Genomic DNA, 22,090 nt, shown 5'->3' on the forward strand with positions numbered 1-22,090 from the left:
CTGGGGCGCCTGCCTCGCAACTCAGTCTCACCCACCGACAGCTGGACCCCACCGACAGCTACAGCGCCACCTAATCCTACTTACTTGACACTCAGTCTTCAGCATTCTGACAGCCGAGCACCGCTGCGGACTAACTGGCGTTCCGAAGCCTGCACAAGCATTGTACCAAATGGTTCAAATGGCTCTGAGCACTATGGGACTCAACTGCTGAGGTCATTAGTCCCCTAGAACTTAGAACTAGTTAAACCTAACTAACCTAAGGACATCACAAACATCCATGCCCGAGGCAGGATTCGAACCTGCCACCGTAGCGGTCTTGCGGTTCCAGACTGCAGCGCCTTTAACCGCACGGCCACTTCGGCCGGTCCAAGCATTGTACCAGACACACACACACACGAACACTGGAATCCGCATCTGCATCTACATCCACACTCTGCAAACCACTCTGGAGTAAACGACAGGGGGTGATTCCCATTGTACAACTAATTTGACAATTTTCCCGATCCAATCACATGTGATTCCTGACAAAAAAAGTCCGCTTAAGACGCCGCTGTGCGTGGTGTAATTATTCTTGCTTCCGGCATTCCTAGGCGGGCAGTGCGTCAGGATTCTTGTGTACTTCTCGATTCCTCACTTAATACTGGTTGTTCTGTCTGCAGAAGTAAAGTGTTCTTACCGTAACTGAACCCTCTACTTTGTACTCACCTCCAGCTCATTTTGCTAGGGGATTTGCATACCGCACAAAACGTCTCACATCCGCGTGAGTCACTTTCTGGAGCCTTTCCAGTTATTGGGGTGCAACCTAGTATCTTTAAATGAGAAGCGCTGAACCGTAAGAAGTAGACCTGAATATCTGTAGCAAACACCACCAACGAAATGAGCGAACAGGGAAAAAAGAGCTAGTACAACGGTATCGTTTCCACTGTTACTCGAACAACGCTGCGGACGATTCGAGTGATGAAGAAAAGATTGTAACAACGAACGTAGTGACGCGTGCTTATTGGCGCCGGCGGCCGCTAGTGGGGCCGTGAGAGCGGCGCGCACAATGGGGCGGCGCCGCTGCACGGTCCCACGACGCCGCCGCCAGCACTTCCCCACACTCGGCGGTCTGGCCGCCACTCGGTCGCTGCCATTACTTCACCGTAGGAGCTGTCTAGCTGCGGACACTCCTAATCATTTAGCCTCCCAAAGAAAATTAAAAATAAAGACAATAAAGGGGGATCCGGTTTTATCGCACAACCCCGGTGATGTTGTCGGCTTCTGCGCGCTACAACGGTAAATGCAGCAAGATGTTGCTTCGAGATTTGGAGTGTTGTGTGGAAAAAACAGCAGGGTACCCATCGAACAACAGTAGATCCGAAGCTCACGTCTGACTAGCTGAGACACACCGGCCAGCTTATGGCGACAGCCGGCGACATGAGTATACTCTGCAACAATTCGACTCTCCGGCACGAGTGAGACTGTTACTGCGTCGAGTAACACCTAATTCTGCACCCATCAAAACCACCATTCATGTGACTGTACTTTTACTTTAGCTACAGTCGGAAACTTTAAGCTCTACCGCTTTGACTTGTACGAGTCTTTCGTGTCAATTTCTGATTCGTTTTGCAGTTCGCTTTTCTTATAGGTGACCTTTTTCTCGCAGTACAGCAGTATAACCGTTTTTCCTTTCAGAGTACAGACTAGAATTAACAGTCTGCGACGCTTACGAAGTACGCGAATAGTCTGCTGAAGACGCTATTGAGATAGGAAACATTTCGGGAAGGGTTACGATCACCTAAGCTACGGAGATTGTCGTATCTCCCTTTCCTGACACAAACTGCTCGTGGAAAGAACCAGCTCAGTCATCATATGTTAACCGCAGCGTCAGTCACCTTCAAAAACATCGCTGCTGTTTCATTTATAAAATGAGAAAGCAGTTCACCACCATGGAATATACGAAACATCGAGGGGAAAAAATACAAAATTAATTTCTGCACATGATCCGCTCTGTCTAGACACGACAAGCTTTTTTTCTGCCTATCCTCTGTACAAATTCACGTAACCGTCTGACGAGAATTTTGCAGAAACCGAGAGCTTCTAGGGAGGAGTACGTTGTGCGCCGTTGCTTACAGACGACTGGCTCAGATCTGGACGGAGGCAACTAAGCAGGTGGAACGCCTTAACGTGTCGCCGCTCCGGCCCATCCCACCGTTCTGCTCGTACACCCGCCACCTACAACGCGTTTTGCTACTCTTTTAACACAGTTTCAAGACGTGACGCCGCACGAAGCTTTTATGTCCTCTTCAGTACTGAATGTCGAATAACAAATGAAAACCATGTGCGAGAGAAACTTTTATACGGTGTACTTTTGCGGCCTTTCGGCGAGTGTAAAAAGAAAACCAGTATTCTGTATGTAGCTGTGCACAGAAGAAACGAGAGCGAGTTCAACATTTAAAAAAATGAAGGGAACGCTCCAAAATTGGCCGAAGTACAAGCTTCCCCGCGAGCAAGTTTAATGCGCTGCGAAAGCCCACATTAGTTGGAAGGTTTAGCACATCACAGTGATGGGAGTTTATGTGCAGCCTGCTAACCACGATTACATCAGTAACACCACTGGCAGCTCCGCTGACTCGAAGTATTACCTCACCCTTTCTACGTTCATCTTGGCTGGAACACCTCGCTTATCGATGAGCTGAGTTTCCCGGCTGGAACTGCCATCTGTAAGCACCGAAGAGATTGTATACGTTTTCACCTACATAAATCAAAATGCTTTCAAAACGCATTGGCGTAGTCCTGAACCGTTCTACGTTATAGTTTCCCGTTTGCATCGCAAACAGAGGCGTTAGTTTATCCAAGTTCCACCCTTTACATCCGACTCCAGATCGGCCGATCCACAGTCTCCGGTGTGAAGCAAACGGCTGCTGGACGCTACTTTGGGATTATTTCCAGAGCCGTTATTTTTACAATCAGGATACTGCTGTGTGAGAGAAACTGGCCTATGTCTTAGTGCGTAATATTTGCTACCGACAAAATTACGCCCAAGTTTTGGTACGATATTTTGCACCGTCACATCGAACAGTGTGATGTAGTGACTAGGAAAGAGTTTAACCATTTCCTGTTAATGGAAGCTCGTGTTTCTTTTATTGTGGTGCTCGATATTAGCGGCCCTGTAGCGAACAAATGACTCCGCTACCCTATCAGCAGTGCAAGCACTGCCACGTGCACCGTGCTGGAGGCAGAGCGACTAGGGTTCCGAACAAGGATAGGCAGCCAACACAGGGCCACGTAGGCCTACTTTAAAAGAAGCTACTACACTGTTAATTTGTTTTTGTTTTGTAGGCCCAGTACCACAAAACTAATGGCATTATTATTAGAAAGACTCACCAGTACAGCTGCTTATCGTAATTAATCTCTGTTAGCGACAGACTGTTTTGGCATTTATCTGCATTGCCGAGTACGTGCAGAATGATGTGACGGCCATGTCACATGACTAGTGTACTACCTTGTACATATAACGTTCTAAGAAAAGAACTGTACAACTACTGTCAAACCATAACTGACGTTTAATTTTCAGTTATGTCACTTACCACCTAATCAAAACACTGACAGTTAAGAGACACTTCATTAGCGAAGTAATACGAACGTGACATTCTTCTCAACGTTCTGGACAACGGCGATAAAAACCGAAAGAGTCTGTCGTGAATAAGGATTAATTATTATGAGCGCAACTCTGTCATCGCACTTTTGGTGTGGTTTATGCTGCACAGATCTGCGTGACGCGAGGGAGCACGCGCAGGCACCTGCCGGCTGGACTCCAGCCACTGTGGCGCCGCCCACGCCCACGCCCACGCCCACACGCTGCACAGCAGCCGGTGCTCTGCCAGAAGCCCGCCCCCACCTCCCGCGACAGCTGCGGTGTGGTCGCACGCAACCCGCGCCTTCACAACGACCGTTTCGCTTACGGACACCAAAACGGACCAACGAAGCCTCGTTTGCGGTTCCGTCTGGTGGCGGTAACGTCAAAGCGTCGGTACTTCTCCCCTGGAAACAAATATGCACGACGTGGAGAAGAAAAGGGAGTCTCTGTTGACATTTTTTCATCGTGAACTAAACAGAGAAAAAAATCAAAAAGGGAGTGATCAATAATCTTTCTGCTACACGAGCACCTCTTCTAAGAGTAGCGTCTCTTTGGAAATTTTAGGGCCTACACAAGCCAATAACAGTTTGAAATCTGTAGCTTTCATTCGGAGAAAATTATGACACAGCTCATATTCTAATACTGCTTTAAGGTAGACACTAATTTTGTCCCACCACACAGCTCCCTATTTTTCTTCTTTTCCTGGTGATCAGCTTTCTGCAGCGAAATAAATGTCGCACATGCGACTATCGCTAAATCCTATTCTTCACTCAAAACATCCGCCGGTGAAACCATAATTAAACCACTGCTTACAACAAAAACAACGGCAGCACGTCGGCAAGTTATCAGAGCCAGCTGCGATACCACACGGCCGAATCCCTTGGCCGCCAGCGCTTCGTTTCGTGAGGATGACAAGCGGAGCGAGCGGAAATGCATTTACGAGCGACGTTCGGCCGAATCGAATGTCTGTCGTTCGCTGGCTTACGAATAACCCATTGAGTGCGAGGCGACAAGTTCATCTTTAGTAAGGCTCATATGAAACTGCTGTGGTCACAATTATCACACAAAAAATAATTATCTACTAATGAGTCAACGTGTGCATGACAAGGGCGACAGAAAATGAGTGACTGGGAGGTACAGAGATCAGCCTCCTATGCGATCCATGTATTACTCTTCACTAAATGGGCATCGTCGACATTCGAGAAATGTTAAAAAGAAACCATCAACTTGCACCGCGCCACAGTGACCTCAAAAGTTCGCACCATCCAGATTTAAGGAGAACTCCTTAGGAGTTACAAACAGTGGAGGGCGTTCAGCTAGGTGCCCACTCTTAAGGGATGCATACAAAATCGTACTGACGTAACGGAGTGATGAGAACTGATGGAATGTGACGGCTTGCAACCGAATGCGAAATAGTCTGTCGTGGAGCTTATCTGTCGTGAAACTGGCTATCCGTTATGGGGTAGCTGGAAATGGTGCGATAACACACTATGTGATCAAAAGTATCCGGACACCCCCAAAAACATACGTTTTTCATATTAGCTGCATAGTTCTGAAACCTACCCCAGGTACTCCATATCAGCGACCCCAGTAGTCATTTGATTTCGTGAGAGAGCAGAATGGAGTGCACCACAGAACTCACGGACTTCCGACGTGGTCAAATGATTGGGTGTCATTTGTGTCATACGTCTGTACACGAGATTAACACACTGCTAAACATCCCTAGGTCCACTGTTGCCGATGTGTTAGTGAAGTGGAAACGTGAAGGGACAGGTACAGCACAAAAGCGTACAGGCCGACCTCGTCTGTTGACTGACAGAGACCGCCGACAGTTGAAGAGGCTCGTAATACGTAATAGGCAGACATCTATCCAGACCATCATACAGGAATTCCAAACTGCATCAGGATCCACTGCAAGTACTATGACCGTTAGGCGGGAGGTGGCAAAACTTGGATTTCATTGCCGAGTGGCTGCTCATAAGCCACACATCACGCCGGTGAATGCCAAGCGACGCCTCGCTTGGTGTAAGCAGCGTAAATTTTGGACGATTGAACAGTGGAAAAACGTTGTGTGGAGTGACGAATCACGGTACACAATGTAGCGATCCGATAGCAGGGTGTAAGTATGGTGAATGCCCGGCGAGCGTCATCTGCCAGCGTGTGTAGTGTCAATAGTAAAAATCAGAGGCGGTGGTGTTATGGTGTGGTCGTGTTTTTCATGGAGGGGCTTGTCGGCCTTGTTGTTTTGCGTAGTACTATCACAGCTTCACTGAATGGTTAAATGATTATGGCGTCTCTTTGGGTAAAATATTCCGGAGGTAAAATAGTCCCCCAGTCGGAACTCTGGGGGGGGGGGGGGGGGGGGGACGACGACGACGACGACGACGACGACGACGACTACTCAGGAGAACGTAGTTATCAGGAGGAATAAAACTGGTGTTCTACGTATCGGAGCTTGGAATGTCCGATCCCTTAATCGGGCAGGCAAGTTAGAAAATTTAAAAAGAGAAATGGATAGGTTTAAGTTAGGTATAGTGGGAATTAGTGAATTTCTGTGGCAGAAGGAACACGAATTCTGATCAGGTGAATACAGGTTTATAAATACAAAATCAAATAAGGGTACTGCAGGACTAGGTTTAATAATGAATAAAAAAAATAGGAGCGCAGGTAAGCTACTACAAACAGCAGATAGACACGAAGCCCACGCCTACCACAGTAGTACAAGTTTACATGCCAACTAGTTCCGCAGATGACGAAGAGATAGATGAAATGTATGATAAAAGAAATTATTCAGATAGTGAAGGGAGACTAAAATTTAATAGCCATGGGTGACTGGAATTCTATCGTAGGAAAAGGAAAACAAGGAAAAATAGTAGGTGAATATGGAATGGGGGTAAGGAATGAAAGAGGAAGCCGCCTGGTAGAATTTTGCACAGAGCACAACTTACTCATAGCTAACACTTGGTTTAAGAATCATGAAAGAAGGCTGTATACATGGAAGAAGCCTGGAGATACTGACAGGTTTCAGATAGATTACATAATGCTAAGACAGAGATTTATACAGAGATTTAGGTTTTAAATTGTAAGACATTTCCAGCGGCAGATGTGGACTCTGACCCAATCTATTGGTTATGAACTGTAGATTAAAACTGAAGAAACTGCAAAAAGGTGGGAATTTAAGGAGATGGGACCTGGATAAACTGACAGAACCAGAGTTTGTAGAGAGTTTGAGGGAGAGCATTAGGGAACGATTGACAAGAATGGGGGAAAGAAATTCAGTAGAAGAAGAATGGGTAGCTTTGAGAGATGAAATAGTGAAGTCAGCAGAGGATCACGTAGGTAAAAAGATGAGGGCTAGTAGAAATCCTTGGGTAACAGAAGATATATTGAATTTAATTGATGAAAGGAGAAAATATAAAAACGCAGTAAATGAAGCAGGTAAAAAGGAGTAGAAACGACTAAGAATGAGATCGACAGGAAGTGCAAAAAGGCTAATCAGGGATGGCTAGAGGACAAATGTAAGGATGTAGAGGCATATATCACTAGGGGTAAGATAGATACTGCCCCTTTCGAGAAAGAGAACCACTTGTATGAATATCAAGAGCTCAGATGGAAACATAGTTCTAAGCAAAGAAGGGAAAGCAGAGAAGTGGAAGGAGTATATAGAGGGTCTATACAAGGGCCCCCCCCCATGAACCATGGACCTTGCCGTTGGTGGGGAGGCTTGCGTGCCTCAGCGATACAGATAGCCGTACCGTAGGTGCAACCACAACGGAGGGGTATCTGTTGAGAGGCCAGACAAACGTGTGGTTCCTGAAGAGGGGCAGCAGCCTTTTCAGTAGTTGCAAGGGCAACAGTCTGGATGATTGACTGATCTGGCCTTGTAACAATAACCAAAACGGCCTTGCTGTGCTGGTACTGCGAACGGCTGAAAGCAAGGGGAAACTACAGCCGTAATTTTTCCCGAGGGCATGCAGCTTTACTGTATGATTACATGATGATGGCGTCCTCTTGGGTAAAATATTCCGGAGGTAAAATAGTCCCCCATTCGGATCTCCGGGCGGGGACTACTCAAGAGGATGTCGTTATCAGGAGAAAGAAAACTGGCGTTCTACGGATCGGAGCGTGGAATGTCAGATCCCTTAATCGGGCAGGTAGGTTAGAAAATTTAAAAAGGGAAATGGATAGGTTGAAGTTAGATATAGTGGGAATTAGTGAAGTTCGGTGGCAGGAGGAACAAGACTTCTGGTCAGGTGACTACAGGGTTATAAACACAAAATCAAATAGGGGTAATGCAGGAGTAGGTTTAATAATGAATAGGAAAATAGGAATGCGGGTAAGCTACTACAAACAGCATAGTGAACGCATTATTGTGGCCAAGATAGATACGAAGCCCACACCTACTACAGTAGTACAAGTTTATATGCCAACTAGCTCTGCAGATGACGAAGAAATTGAAGAAATGTATGATGAAATAAAAGAAATTATTCAGATTGTGAAGGGAGACGAAAATTTAATAGTCATGGGTGACTGGAATTCGAGTGTAGGAAAAGGGAGAGAAGGAAACATAGTAGGTGAATATGGATTGGGGGACAGAAATGAAAGAGGAAGCCGCCTGGTAGAATTTTGCACAGAGCACAACATAATCATAGCTAACACTTGGTTTAAGAATCATGAAAGAAGGTTGTATACATGGAAGAACCCTGGAGATACTAAAAGGTATCAGATAGATTATATAATGGTAAGACAGAGATTTAGGAACCAGGTTTTAAATTGTAAGACATTTCCAGGGGCAGATGTGGACTCTGACCACAATCTATTGGTTATGACCTGTAGATTAAAACTGAAGAAACTGCAAAAAGGTGGGAATTTAAGGAGATGGGACCTGGATAAACTAAAAGAACCAGAGGTTGTACAGAGATTCAGGGAGAGCATAAGGAAACAATTTACAGGAATGGGGGAAATAAATACAGTAGAAGAAGAATGGGTAGCTTTGAGGGATGAAGTAGTGAAGGCAGCAGAGGATCATGTAGGTAAAAAGACTAGGGCTAGTAGAAATCCTTGGGTAACAGAAGAAATATTGAATTTAATTGATGAAAGGAGAAAATATAAAAATGCAGTAAGTGAAACAGGCAAAAAGGAATACAAACGTCTCAAAAATGAGATCGACAGGAAGTGCAAAATGGCTAAGCAGGGATGGCTAGAGGACAAATGTAAGGACGTAGAGGCCTATCTCACTGGGGGTAAGATAGATACCGCCTACAGGAAAATTAAAGAGACCTTTGGAGATAAGAGAACGACTTGTATGAATATCAAGAGCTCAGATGGAAACCCAGTTCTAAGCAAAGAAGGGAAAGCAGAAAGGTGGAAGGAGTATATAGAGGGTCTATACAAGGGCGATGTACTTGAGGACAATATTATGGAAATGGAAGAGGATGTAGATGAAGATGAAATGGGAGATATGATACTGCGTGAAGAGTTTGACAGAGCACTGAAAGACCTGAGTCGAAACAAGGCCCCTGGAGTAGACAACATTCCATTGGAACTACTGACGGCCTTGGGAGAGCCAGTCCTGACAAAACTCTACCATCTGGTGAGCAAGATGTATGAAACAGGCGAAATACCCTCAGACTTCAAGAAGAATATAATAATTCCAATCCCAAAGAAAGCAGGTGTTGACAGATGTGAAAATTACCGAACTATCAGCTTAATAAGTCACAGCTGCAAAATACTAACACGAATTCTTTACAGACGAATGGAAAAGCTAGTAGAAGCCAACCTCGGGGAAGATCAGTTTGGATTCCGTAGAAACACTGGAACACGTGAGGCAATACTGACCTTACGACTTATCTCAGAAGAAAGATTAAGGAAAGGCAAACCTACGTTTCTAGCATTTGTAGACTTAGAGAAAGCTTTTGACAATGTTGACTGGAATACTCTCTTTCAAATTCTAAAGGTGGCAGGGGTAAAATACAGGGAGCGAAAGGCTATTTACAATTTGTACAGAAACCAGATGGCAGTTATAAGAGTCGAGGGACATGAAAGGGAAGCAGTGGTTGGGAAGGGAGTAAGACAGGGTTGTAGCCTCTCCCCGATGTTGTTCAATCTGTATATTGAGCAAGCAGTAAAGGAAACAAAAGAAAAATTCGGAGTAGGTATTAAAATTCATGGAGAAGAAATAAAAACTTTGAGGTTCGCCGATGACATTGTAATTCTGTCAGAGACAGCAAAGGACTTGGAAGAGCAGTTGAATGGAATGGACAGTGTCTTGAAAGGAGGATATAAGATGAACATCAACAAAAGCAAAACAAGGATAATGGAATGTAGTCTAATTAAGTCGGGTGATGCTGAGGGAATTAGATTAGGAAATGAGGCACTTAAAGTAGTAAAGGAGTTTTGCTATTTGGGGAGCAAAATAACTGATGATGGTCGAAGTAGAGAGGATATAAAATGTAGGCTGGCAATGGCAAGGAAAGCGTTTCTGAAGAAGAGAAATTTGTTAACATCCAGTATTGATTTAAGTGTCAGGAAGTCATTTCTGAAAGTATTCGTATGGAGTGTAGCCATGTATGGAAGTGAAACATGGACGATAAATAGTTTGGACAAGAAGAGAATAGAAGCTTTCGAAATGTGGTGCTACAGAAGAATGCTGAAGATTAGATGGGTAGATCACATAACTAATGAGGAAGTATTGAACAGGATTGGGGAGAAGAGAAGTTTGTGGCACAACTTGACCAGAAGAAGGGATCGGTTGGTAGGACATGTTCTGAGGCATCAAGGGATCACCAATTTAGTATTGGAGGGCAGCGTGGAGGGTAAAAATCGTAGAGGGAGACCAAGAGATGAATACACTAAGCAGATTCAGAAGGATGTAGGTTGCAGTAGGTACTGGGAGATGAAAAAGCTTGCACAGGATAGAGTAGCATGGAGAGCTGCATCAGACCAGTCTCAGGACTGAAGACCACAACAACAACATATACAAGGGCGATGTACTTGAGGACAATATTATTGAAATGGAAGAGGATGTAGATGAAGATGAAATGGGAGATATGATACTGCGTGAAGAGTTTGACACAGCAATGAAAGATCTAAGTCGAAACAAGGCCCCGGGAGTAGACAACATTCCATTATATATACTGATAGCCTTGGGAGAGCCAGCCCTGACAAATCTCTACCATCTGGTGAGCAATATGTATGAGACAGACGAAATACGGTCAGACTTCAAGAAGAATATAATATTTCCAATCCCGAAGAAATCAGGTGTTGACAGATGCGAAAATTCCCAAACTATGAGTTTAATAAGCCACGGCTGCAAAATACTAACATGAATTCTTCACAGACGAATGGAAGATTTGGTAGAAGCCGACCTCAGGGAAGATCAGTTTGGATTCCGTAGAAATATTGGAAAACGTGCGGCAATTCTGACCCTACGACGTAGCTTAGAAGATAGATTAAGGAAAGGCAAACCTACGTTTATAGTATTTGTAGACTTAGAGAAAGCTTTTGACAGAGTTGACTGGAATACTCTGTTTCAAATTCTGAAGGTGGCAGGGGTAAAATACAGGGAGCGAAACGCTATATACAATTTGTACAGAAACCAGATTGCAGTTATAAGAGTGAGGGGCAAAGGAACGCCAGTGCACCGGCTGGAGAATTCACGTAGTGCTGCAGGACGTCGGTACTGCAAGTGGGCCTTCCAGTCTCTGCGTGACCCTATGTTTCGTCCCGTCCTTGTTTTAGACGATGTGTGGCTTTATTTATCACGATAAGAGAACTCTCAGAACGATCGACTTTGGAGGTCTGAAAATGCTCATTAGTCACGTCGAGAACCCCTATACGTAATACGAAAGCAGGAGGGAACTAACAACTGTGGGAAAGAGCTAGGGTTACCGTACGCAGGGCAGTGCAGGAGCACGTGCCGACAATCCGGCTGGAGAGCGTGCAGCCAAGGGCAGACCGTCCGGAACTGACTCGTGTTCACCTACACGACGCCGGGACGTTGGCACAGAGATTCCTGAAGCAGCCAGTCGCTCGCCTCGCCAGATGATGTACATTCGGCACGCGAGAGCAGCCAAGAGCGCTGTGCGGACTTGGGCCTGGTTTCATTCAGACGTGTTACCGCAGTTACGGCCGAGTCGATGCAATATCATTCGATCTTCGACAATAACGTCCGACAGTCGGCAACACAAACCAAAACATTGCATCAGAACAAGTGTTCAGTTCCTAGCGCTATGAAAACAAAAACCCCAAATGGCGATTATAAGAAGAAGAACAGCGCCAAAAGTGGAACAGAAACGCAATATGTAGAGAATCGTCCACGCGACCTGTAAGTAGAATTTAACAAATTACTACGTCATAGCAAAAACCAACCATCAGAACTGCTCATTGACCCAAAATATAAAGTAAATAGTAAAAATATGTACATATTCCAGGCAACTGAACATGCCTTGCGGAGAATAAAGGCGAAACGCGTATCGCACGAAAATTGTGTTTCATTCAGTTACAGTTAGACGGTCCAAATATAAAAATTATCAATATATTACACGCAAATGAGAAAGACAGGACAACAAAAGTTGAAGATTGTCTTAAAGTAGCATTCGTATTTTCCGTGGACAGTTTATAACGCATTCCAGTTTGAGTGTCGTTTGGCTAATGGTTTAATCTGCTGGCATCACGTTTCACGACACATTGCACCATCAAGTATTACGAAAGTAACTAGTTTTGAGAGATCTCAGATGCACGCTTACATCCAAAGAACGTAATTCACAGCACACGAGTTTCGACACAGAGAACACCACAACTTCTTCAGTAGGCTGCATGCAGTGCACCACGGCGCGTCTGAGCCAACCAGTGCAGGAGGCGCCTTGACCTCACACAAAAGACATTTCTGGCGTCAACCACACAACACTCACAATGTTAGTTTCATTATCTTATGGAATTAAGTTTGCAGTGACTGATTCGTGGCGCAAACCGACAGCTGTAAGACCTGCGTAGAAGACGATAGTTCGGTTGTGGATTGCCGAAACCGACGAATTTGATTTGATTGCATCAATGACTTGCGTCAGTAAAGTGTGAATGTCATTATGAGTCCTGAGCCGTGATTAGGTGATAGAAACAAAGCAAGCATACACAGCGGCTTACAGCTTGTGAGGTTACAGAGCCACTTTGTAGCTGTCTCTCTGAAGTGCACCGTGTTTGGTACAGTCTGTAAAAGGAAAACTTTGTGGAATGTGACGCCAGCAGACGAAATCCCCACCTTCCGCTTACATTCCAAATCTCCCTGTTACCCTTCATTATGAAAACACGTGCCATTTGAAAGACAACAAAGATTACAGAAGACATTTTGCGGAGTGAAATGTAAATGGTAATCAATCAACAAATAAATGCACTGCGTACAACAGCGAATCTTGCAGAGCAATTGCAAATCGCAGTTGTTTCGTTTTCACGTATTACACGTTTCCACATCACATTCGAAGCGTCTTAAGTTGCTGACACGGAGACGTAATTCGCACCGAAAATTCACCGTTATATACATATAGTGAAAGATACGTAGAGTATGTGTGTCACTAACTAGCGGCTTCAACCTCAAAAGCTACTTGGACACATTTACCAGTAATTCGACAGTGATACAGGCCTCCGTGCAATACTGAATGCTCGCTAACAGCAGGAAGCATATTGAAGACAGGTACAAGAACGGCTGTCATTGGGGCTGCATGGTGTGGCCGGGGGCGGTCAGAGGCTGACTGCTGACTGACGTTCCCCTCCACCTCTCTGCCGCGGTTGTCCTTCTCGCACCGTATAGACACAGGACAGCACAAGCAAACTCTCGAGACATCCTGGTGCGACTGGTTCAGCAAGCAGCATCGGAGAGCCACAACGGAAAGTTTACGATTTCGCCTCGGGTTGAGGATAAGTTCAGTAGCAATAAACCCGAAGAATTAACTGTAAATTTCATAGTAATCGAGTAGACCTATAACATATACAGAAAACAGCAGCAACGTAGGCTGCGCAGTGGTCGGAAGGTTAGTTATCCGGTCTGAAACGTAACGGAGTTTGTAGATTACATTACGCACTAGGTATTCGCATTTTCATTCGCCGAATCAGAGGGGAGCAACACTATGCAGGTATACTTACGTTACCGCTACGGTGGGTCCGCCCTGATGTAAAGGCCTCCGTTTGCTACCCCAAAATAGCAGTTTCAGCGAGAATTCGTTGTATCAGCTCTTTTTTAAAAAAGTGTTAAACAGATGAAACGCGCAGTGGAAAACGTTTAGTTTTTGCGTTGTATAGACGACCCGAGAAATAACAAGGCCTCGCAGACCTCGTACTGTTTTCCTACACATACGAATCCACCAGGAAAAAAGCTTAAGTGTACAACGATTGTGCCCAATTGTTTGCTGTACGGTTCGAGCTGTCGATTTACTCGTTCCGTAGCAAACATCGCGAAGAGGTTATCTATCTGCAGGACAGGCGGCTAGTTGAGAAGACGGTTCGACAGACGTCCGCGGAGGTACAGTAGATGGGCCAGCTAGGAGGAGGCGAGGAGAGAGGGCGAGTGGTGGACTTACCTGGGCAGGCAGTCGGCCGGTACAGCACCTGGTGGTCGCGCTGCTGCGGCCGGTGGTGGCGCGGTGCCAGCGCGGCCGTCACCCACGACCAGAAGCACATGGCGGCGGTCGCCAGTGTGGAGCACCTGTGCGCGTCACAGCAGAGCACAGTAGCGGAGCACAGACAGAGCAGAGCAGAGCAGCGCCCGCCACCGCCGCCTGCCGCAGTCACACAGTGCGCGCCACGCGCTTGCCAACTCGCTCGCTCGGGCCGTCCCGCTTTTTTGCGCGGCCGCGGTCCACAGTCCGACAGGCGAGTCACGTCCTCCGAGCCGCAAAGAGCGCGGCCGGCCGGCTGCGCATTCCACCCGCGAAAAACTTCCTGCCGCGAAGGACGCCGGGCTCAGAGGCGCACAGGGGGATAACGGAGCGCAGCGCACAGTGGCGGAGCCGTCTGCCGACCTCGGCAGTTCCGGTGCGGCGGCGGCGGCACGCACCTGCCCGGCAACCAGGCAACGCCGCGCAGTGGCGTGGCGTGATCTACCTGCGCCTTCTAGCCGACGTGTCCTGCGCCCCCCCCCCCCCCCCCCCCCTGCACTACCCCGAGCGAGAGCTTCCCGTTTTACACGAGTGACTTTCTGGTCAAAATGACAGCTCCAAGTGCGTGCGCTTTCCACGCCTGCGTGTAAACCGGCAACCGAACGCGTCGCGAGGTGACGTCAATCGTCTATAGATTGTGTCGAGTGTGGACTTGTAAATGTCAGAGTACGCTGCACACTGTACGTGTCCAGGGACGAGGAACTAGAGCGGCGTCTGGTAACGTCTTCCTGTTACCTTAATCTTTCATCGTCTTCTTTGCTTTGTTTTCGTGGCACACTGAAAAGCCACACGGGGTACTGGTATTTTTTCCTACCAGTGTTCTTCTACTCCACAAAAGAGACGAAATATATGAAGGCAAAAAATATTTACGTTTTACAGAAAAAAACCTACACTAAGTGTAAATAGCAACGTGAATAGATACACGTGTTTAATGAGAATTATTCCGACAGTGAAAATATGATTTTCGTCGTTATTTGGGGCTTAGGCGAGGCGGGTCAAATATGTGAAAGCGACAAGTAATATAATTTTTGCAACAAGTGCGCAACTAAGAAACCTGCACTGTCCATAAATAAGAACTTAAGTAGATCAAAAACTTTTCTGGTTAACACTGTTGTACAAGAGAAAAACCCCACTCTGTAGAAGGAGGAAAACAGCCATCGATGTTACTCAGCACTCAAGGACAAAAGACGCAAAGGTCGAGGCGGGAAATCGCCGTGTGCTGCACACTGGCCCGTCACACTACTGTCACCACCTGACAGGGCCACAGAAGACTGCGCGACGAACAGCAAGACAGTAACTGAGGTTTGCAAGGCACCGACACGGATGTTCTCCTTTTATTGACAGGTCGTTACCCCATTGTTCTGCTAAGAGGATTGTGACACCTCTCACCCTCCCCCTCTTGACCACAATCCATCAGGAAACCTTCAACCCTCCCCTATCCCCTTCGCCGATACAGCTACAGTTTCAGGTCTGAGTTACTCAAATAGACTCCAGTCACTCTATCAATTCGACTGACTACTTAATTAAATTGACGAATTAACCAACCTCTCCCATATGGCAAACCACCAGCCCTCCCCTCCCCTACCTGGAAACTGGTGGCTCTGTGCTGCAGAGGGAGGATCTCCTCGCAAGAAATCTAATTACATACCAATTGTTTATTTATAAAAAATTTACAATCAATAAAATTTTTCTGGATTTGTGCCTGCACTGTCAATACGTAAAACTACCGACATTTCAGTCAGTGTTGCAACTGACCATCTTCAGGGTGTTTAGTACACAAAAACACCCTGAACAAGGTCACTTGCAACAGTGACTGAAATGTCGGTAGTTTTACGTATTGACAATGCCACCACATACACAGAAAACTTTTACTGAGCGTGACAAGGGCCGTGGATGCCTTTGTTCATATACAAAAAAATTAGTTTCATGGGCTGGATTTCTCTTCTCATCATTCTCTGCCGTTTGGGAAAAGGTGCACGTCTCGTAAACAAGTAGGTAAATCGACAGCTTCTTTTTAGTCCGATAGCGCAAGGAATACCGTCATGAAACAGTCATCACACGTAATTACACGGTTAAGAATCTGTCGACCGTGAAGCACGCACCGCCCGCCATTCGCTCCACCCGCACAGGCTGTGCGGAGTCGGGCTGCACCGGCGGTCGAGTGCATCTGAGGCCGCGTGGGTGCCACCACTGACAAAAGCACCCGAGAAATTCACGTCGAAACTCGTGCCCCTGTAGAATACCGACGCACGCTGTAGCTCCTTCCTGCAGAATACCGACGCACGCGGTAACCTTTTTCCAAGGCAATTCCTGACTCAGAACGGATTCCGCCATGGGCTCTAAGCCGGCGTCTGTGCTGAGCAAAAAGAATCTCACGACCAGAAATTCAACTACACTGCACAGGACAGACATACTGTTTACTTATGAAGTTCAGTTTGCAAGGGGTGGATCCAACTTTTATTTGGTGGGAAAGCATCAAATGCAGCAACTTCATGTCCAAATTACGTAATCACACTGCTGCAGATTGAAGGTGACGTGTTACTGGAAAATTTTCCTGTTTGCGCTCACCTCGACGTGCAGGGATCGACTGAGCTAGTGCGCAGTGGCGCCACCACAGGACGTTCCACCCCTCTACCCCTCACGCCGTCACTCCCCACCCGGCCAAGAAAAGATTGGTAGGAAAAAGACTCACTCTGTGCTTGAGAAGAAGGATCTGACGACACGAAATTCACATCAAAGTCAATAACATATTCATACATATTGTTTATTTAATCAGTTTGCAGGAGACGGGGTTCCCCCACTTGGGTGGACGTTATGACTGCACCCCCCACCTTTGTTCCGCATGACATAATAACTGTAATGAGAAGCGAATGGAATGAAATGCGATGTAATAGCCAGCGTTCGAGGTCTCCCGTGTGTGCGTGTGTCTATCGTCAGGGCGCCGCCACGAATAGCAAAACAGCCCAGTGTCCTAATTAGACATCACGTTAGTAAATACCACCGACCACGGACCGTGTATCGACCTCGTTTCACCTCGTGGGCCTCTTACAAAGCATCAGGTGGCAGCATTCTGTGGATCGGCCAATTCCGTACTCACTTCCTGTCTCTGCCACTCTCAAGAAGCCACTCCCTGGTTCTCTGTGTGAATCAACATCTTCTGAAACGAAGATGGAGGTTTCCACCTGTCATCAGAATACTGTTTCCCGTTGGCTAATGCTAGGGACAAAGCAAAAGTTGACGTAACTTCCACTACAAAAAAAGAGTAAAATAACCCATCTGCATTACCCTGTCAAATTAATTGTTTAGCGAATCACAGGAGTCAAATAGATCGCTTAAGACACACACTTCCAACATACGAGGGCTATCCACAAAGTACATTACGTTTTGGAATTAAAAATAAATAAAGTATTGGAAATTTTTTTTATTATATACAGATGAAAGCTACACTTAAATACTACTTTTCTACATAGTTGTCATTTTAATTAAGGCACTTATCGTAGCGATGGACGAACTTGGAAATTCCTTCGTCGTAAAATTCGGCCGCCTGCGCCTTCAACCACGTGGTTACCTCTTCTTTTGGGACAGAAAAGTTGTGATTTTTGTGGATTTCCTGGAAAGAGGCACTACAATAAACTCTCAAAGGTATTGTCAAACTCTGCACAACCTCAGAAGAGCAATACAAAACAAGCGCGGGGGAAAGTTGGGCTCAAAGATCTTGCTGATTCACGACAACGCCCGGGCCCACACGGCAAATGCCACTCGTGAAGTTCTCGAATCTTTTAAGTGGGAGTTGTTTCCTCATCCGCCGTACAGTCCCGACCTGGCACCGAGCGACTTCCACCTATTCCCAGCAATGACGAAGTGGTTGGCTATGCCGGCCGCGGTGGTCTCGCGGTTCTAGGCGCGCAGTCCGGAACCGCGCGACTGCTACGGTCGCAGGTTCGAATCCTGCCTCGGGCATGGATGTGTGTGATGTCCTTAGGTTGGTTAGGTTTAAGTAGTTCTAAGTTCTAGGGGACTGATGACCACAGCTGTTAAGTCCCATAGTGCTCAGAGCCATTTGAACCATTTTTGGTTGGCTATGCAGCGTTTTGTTGACGACAGACAGCTTCAAGAAGAGGTAACCACGTGATTGAAGACGCAGGCGGCCGAATTTTACGACGAAGGAATTTCCGAGCTCGTCCATCGCTACGATAAGTGCCTTAATTTAAATGGCAACAATGTAAAAAAGTAGTATTTAAGTGTGGCTTTCATCTGCATATAATAAAAAAAATTTCCAATACTTTATTTATTTTTAATTCCAAAACGTAATGTACTTTGTGGATAGCCCTCGTACAATGATCCTTTTCCCAAATAAAATATTTTTTCAGCGTTTGAGTATCAGACGCAAACATTGTGCAAATCAAGTAGCGATCGTAGCGCTAAACTGCACGTGTAAGCTACACACTGGCGCCGCCCACACACCCGCACTCAATACTCCTGAGCGGTTCAAGTTGCTGCCTTACACTACGCTTCCCGCACTAGTATGGTAACGGAAAGTTTGCCTAGGGGTACGGTGCACGGTGGAGGGTTGCAGCCATTGGCGACACACGAGCAGTTTACTCGTCCGGTGAAACGCAGACGACCAGAAAACACGCGGCACGGCGCCTGCGCGACCTCACCGAAGGCGCTGCGCGCAAATATTTTGAGAAGTGTGAGAAGCAAACGCAGACGTGTGCTGACTCGAACGGATACAGTCGCCTCTAGCAAAACACACTACTCAGACTGACAGCGTCTACCTGGTTCTTTCGCCTGACAATCGTTACAAATTATTTTTCCGACGCGCAGGAGGACGGCCGTAGCGAGCCGTTCGCGGCCTGTCGGCAGGCGGCAGGTGCAGCGCCCTGGTTCCGGCCCGGGGAGGGCCTGCAGACAGCCGCGCCCCCGCGCCTCGTGTCGCGAGGTGGGGGCGGGGGCGCGCCGTTCTCGCCCCCTGCCAGCCGCCACGCCCAGCTGCACGGGGACGCCACCGTCAGTTGCGTACAGCGGCAGTTCGCTGACCAAAAATATCACCACGTACATATCGTAAAAACGTTGAACGCTCGGGGCTCCGCAACTCGTAAATGTATTTTAAGGACCGTCAGCTGCACTCGATATTTTAATGAGCGCAGCCGGTATTCGTGTGTACAGCCTACCGTCAGTGGCGTGTTACCTGTCTCGATATGAGTGACGTGCACGACAGCCTGCGTGCTGTGAGATGAACATAGAGCTGAACATGTGGAAGAATTTACAACTAACACGCGTGTCACTGGTGTAGGGACTCGTAGTACGCCATGACGACGGGGTCTGTATCCGGATACCGATTTGGCTATCAAACATTTCAAGTGCGGCTGATGGTTTTCGAGGGTTCCTTTAACAGATACAAATTGCTCACGCCATCGCAACGTGCGACCTCGGTTTAACGTGTGATATTCTAAACGCGCTCTCCGTCCTGCAATAGCGTCTTAGGCGTCCACATGCCCATCGGACAATTCTCGATACACTGACGCCTTGTCCCAGTGTTTCGCTACAACCAAATTGCTAAATTACTTCACCCCGAAAGCATCTGTATCGTGTGCACTGAGCAACTCGGCACCGCTTACGTTCCAAGTTCCACAGAGGAAAAAAAAAAAAAGTAGACAACTGATGGGAGACGGTTCCCCGTTTACACATACGTCGTTATGACGTATTAGTTGGTGCGGTGTTTCAACAATTCGTTAAGTGTAGAAAACATACGGCACTCAATTACTCTTTACTTCGTTTATTTACAGTGTCATCCCCGATCAGTAGACAAATAATTGCTATTTAATTACGATTGAATTTCACTGCAGAAACAAATCTTGCGTGCAATAAAACGTGCTCTCCTGACGTTTCACTGTTACCTTTTGCTACTGGGCATCGCACACCGTAACAGCATGAGCTTTTCGGAAACAGTAAATTAAAACAGATGCAGTCCGGTACGGAATTTGCCCGTGCAGCGCCCACTGCCACACACGTCCTGATAAGCTCTGTGCTGAGTGAGCGACACGCAGTCGCTGAAACGAGGTCGTGCCCCCGAGATAAGCGAATAGGCGAGTCGCGGGCAACAACAGTCGGCCAGCCGGCTGTGCAGCCAGCTAGCTGTACGCAGCGCGTGTGCTCCGTCGCTCACCAAATACGGCGCCCCAAACGTTCCTCCGGCTTTCCGCGTCACAATCGCGTTGTTTTGAGCTAACATGTCCGCCTGGTGTTGAAAGGTTGGGCGATAAGCTTATCCTGCAGTTGCGCGCCGTTCTATTCCCGCGCGCAGCTCAGCGCTTATGTAATGAGTCGCCGCAAGAGTTCCTGGCCACGGCTGCGTCGAGCAGAGCGTCCACTAGTACGTGCCAGGGAACCACGGCGGCACACACTCAGCGTCGGCGGTTACAGCCAGACCACCTCTAAAAGTATTGAGTGTTCTCGTAGCTGGAGTGACTGTGCACTTGTGTCGAGGTAGCACGAGGAGCGGCGGACAGTGCACAATGTGTCGCTGACTGTGTGTGTGTGTGTGTGTGTGTGTGTGTGTGTGTGTGTGTGTGTGTGACAGTAGGAGGGCTGCAGAAACTGCCCCACGTGCCTTACTGAAGGAAACATCCCGCCGTTCCACGAAATGACTAACCCGCCAAACTGGGTGTGAGTCAAGAGTTGATACTGTTTCCAAACCAAACACGTTTCATCCAGTTACTCTGAGCGCCTTTAGGAGTTTTTAACAGAAAACACTACAACAAATATTTCCGTACGCAAAATATTTATGGCATCAAACTAATTCATATATTACTAACCATGCGACATCAGGATTGCTGTACAAGGAGGCGGTCTTCCCCGTGTGTCTTTGAAGAAAGTCATCTGAGCATAAAAAAAGACAATGAGCGTCGAAGAAGAAGAAGAAGAAGAAGAAGAGAAAGAAGAAGAACAACAACAACGACGACGACGACGACAGGAAGAAACTGATCAACAGTTCAGAGTGGCTCTTAAGCTCAGAGCTATGTATCTTGATTGCCTATCTGGTATTTTCCGATGACATTCCTATCGCCAATAACAAACTGCGTCAGCAACAAAAAAGTTCAGTCGGCTAAATAAAGTACCTGAAACAAGTGTCTACAGGTTTCTTTCCATAAAACAATATATAGAAAAACTTCAATGATCGATCAAAATGGATGAGCATAGGGTTTGGAAAGATGGAACGGGGCAAGGAACTTACTCATGTAGGTGAGGTGAACCAGCAGAATGGTTTAGAATAGTAAGTAATCAATATTAGCATCTTAAAATTATAATTGATCTGCGATGAAAGCCTTGCAACATGAGGGTACTGCACGGTTTACACGCATAAGAAACAATGACTACATGGACAAAGAGACGAGTCGAGCAGTTGGTAAATGTGGCATCCGCGATCCCGAGGTACACATCGGCCAGCAGACTGGACTGCACACAGAGCACTGTCAACTAGATGGAGGAGGCTGCAGCTCGACGACCAAGGTACGCAGAATGGACAGCGAACAGTTGGCTCAGGACGAGACCGAAACAAAGACAAAAAGGAACTGTAATAAAAACTTGTACTGCACACTACATACGTTGCGAAACAACTTTGGTTAAGAAACGATATCAATTCTATTTCCACCCGACGAGTAATGTCTACAACACTATTATTGTACAAAACACGCACAGCATCTTCCACGTCAGAGTGCGACACTGGATAGCTTTACGACTAGTCTACAATGCACGGGGTAAGCGACGCCGCGCCCCAAAACGATACGCAGGGAGCTTTCGAATGATGCCTAGTTTCGTCCAC

The 22,090-nt window shown here is 46.8% G+C and overlaps 1 protein-coding gene across 5 annotated transcripts in view; it reads right to left on the reverse strand.

Moving 5' to 3' along the window:
• Window positions 1-22,090, reverse strand: part of LOC126456761 (caskin-2) — a 960,013-nt gene that overhangs the window by 334,335 nt on the left and 603,588 nt on the right. For 2 of the 5 annotated variants that reach the window (XM_050092517.1, XM_050092512.1), the window contains exon 2: window positions 14,188-14,312. The exons of the other annotated variants lie outside the window; for them this stretch is intronic. In XM_050092517.1, coding sequence (XP_049948474.1) covers window positions 14,188-14,287 — 100 coding nt within the window. In that variant the 5' untranslated portion in view covers window positions 14,288-14,312. The remainder of the gene's footprint in view (window positions 1-14,187; window positions 14,313-22,090) is intronic. 5 annotated transcript variants of the gene reach the window in all.

Source organism: Schistocerca serialis, chromosome 2, assembly GCF_023864345.2.
Source record: "Schistocerca serialis cubense isolate TAMUIC-IGC-003099 chromosome 2, iqSchSeri2.2, whole genome shotgun sequence".
NCBI classification, from domain to species: Eukaryota; Metazoa; Arthropoda; class Insecta; order Orthoptera; family Acrididae; genus Schistocerca; species Schistocerca serialis.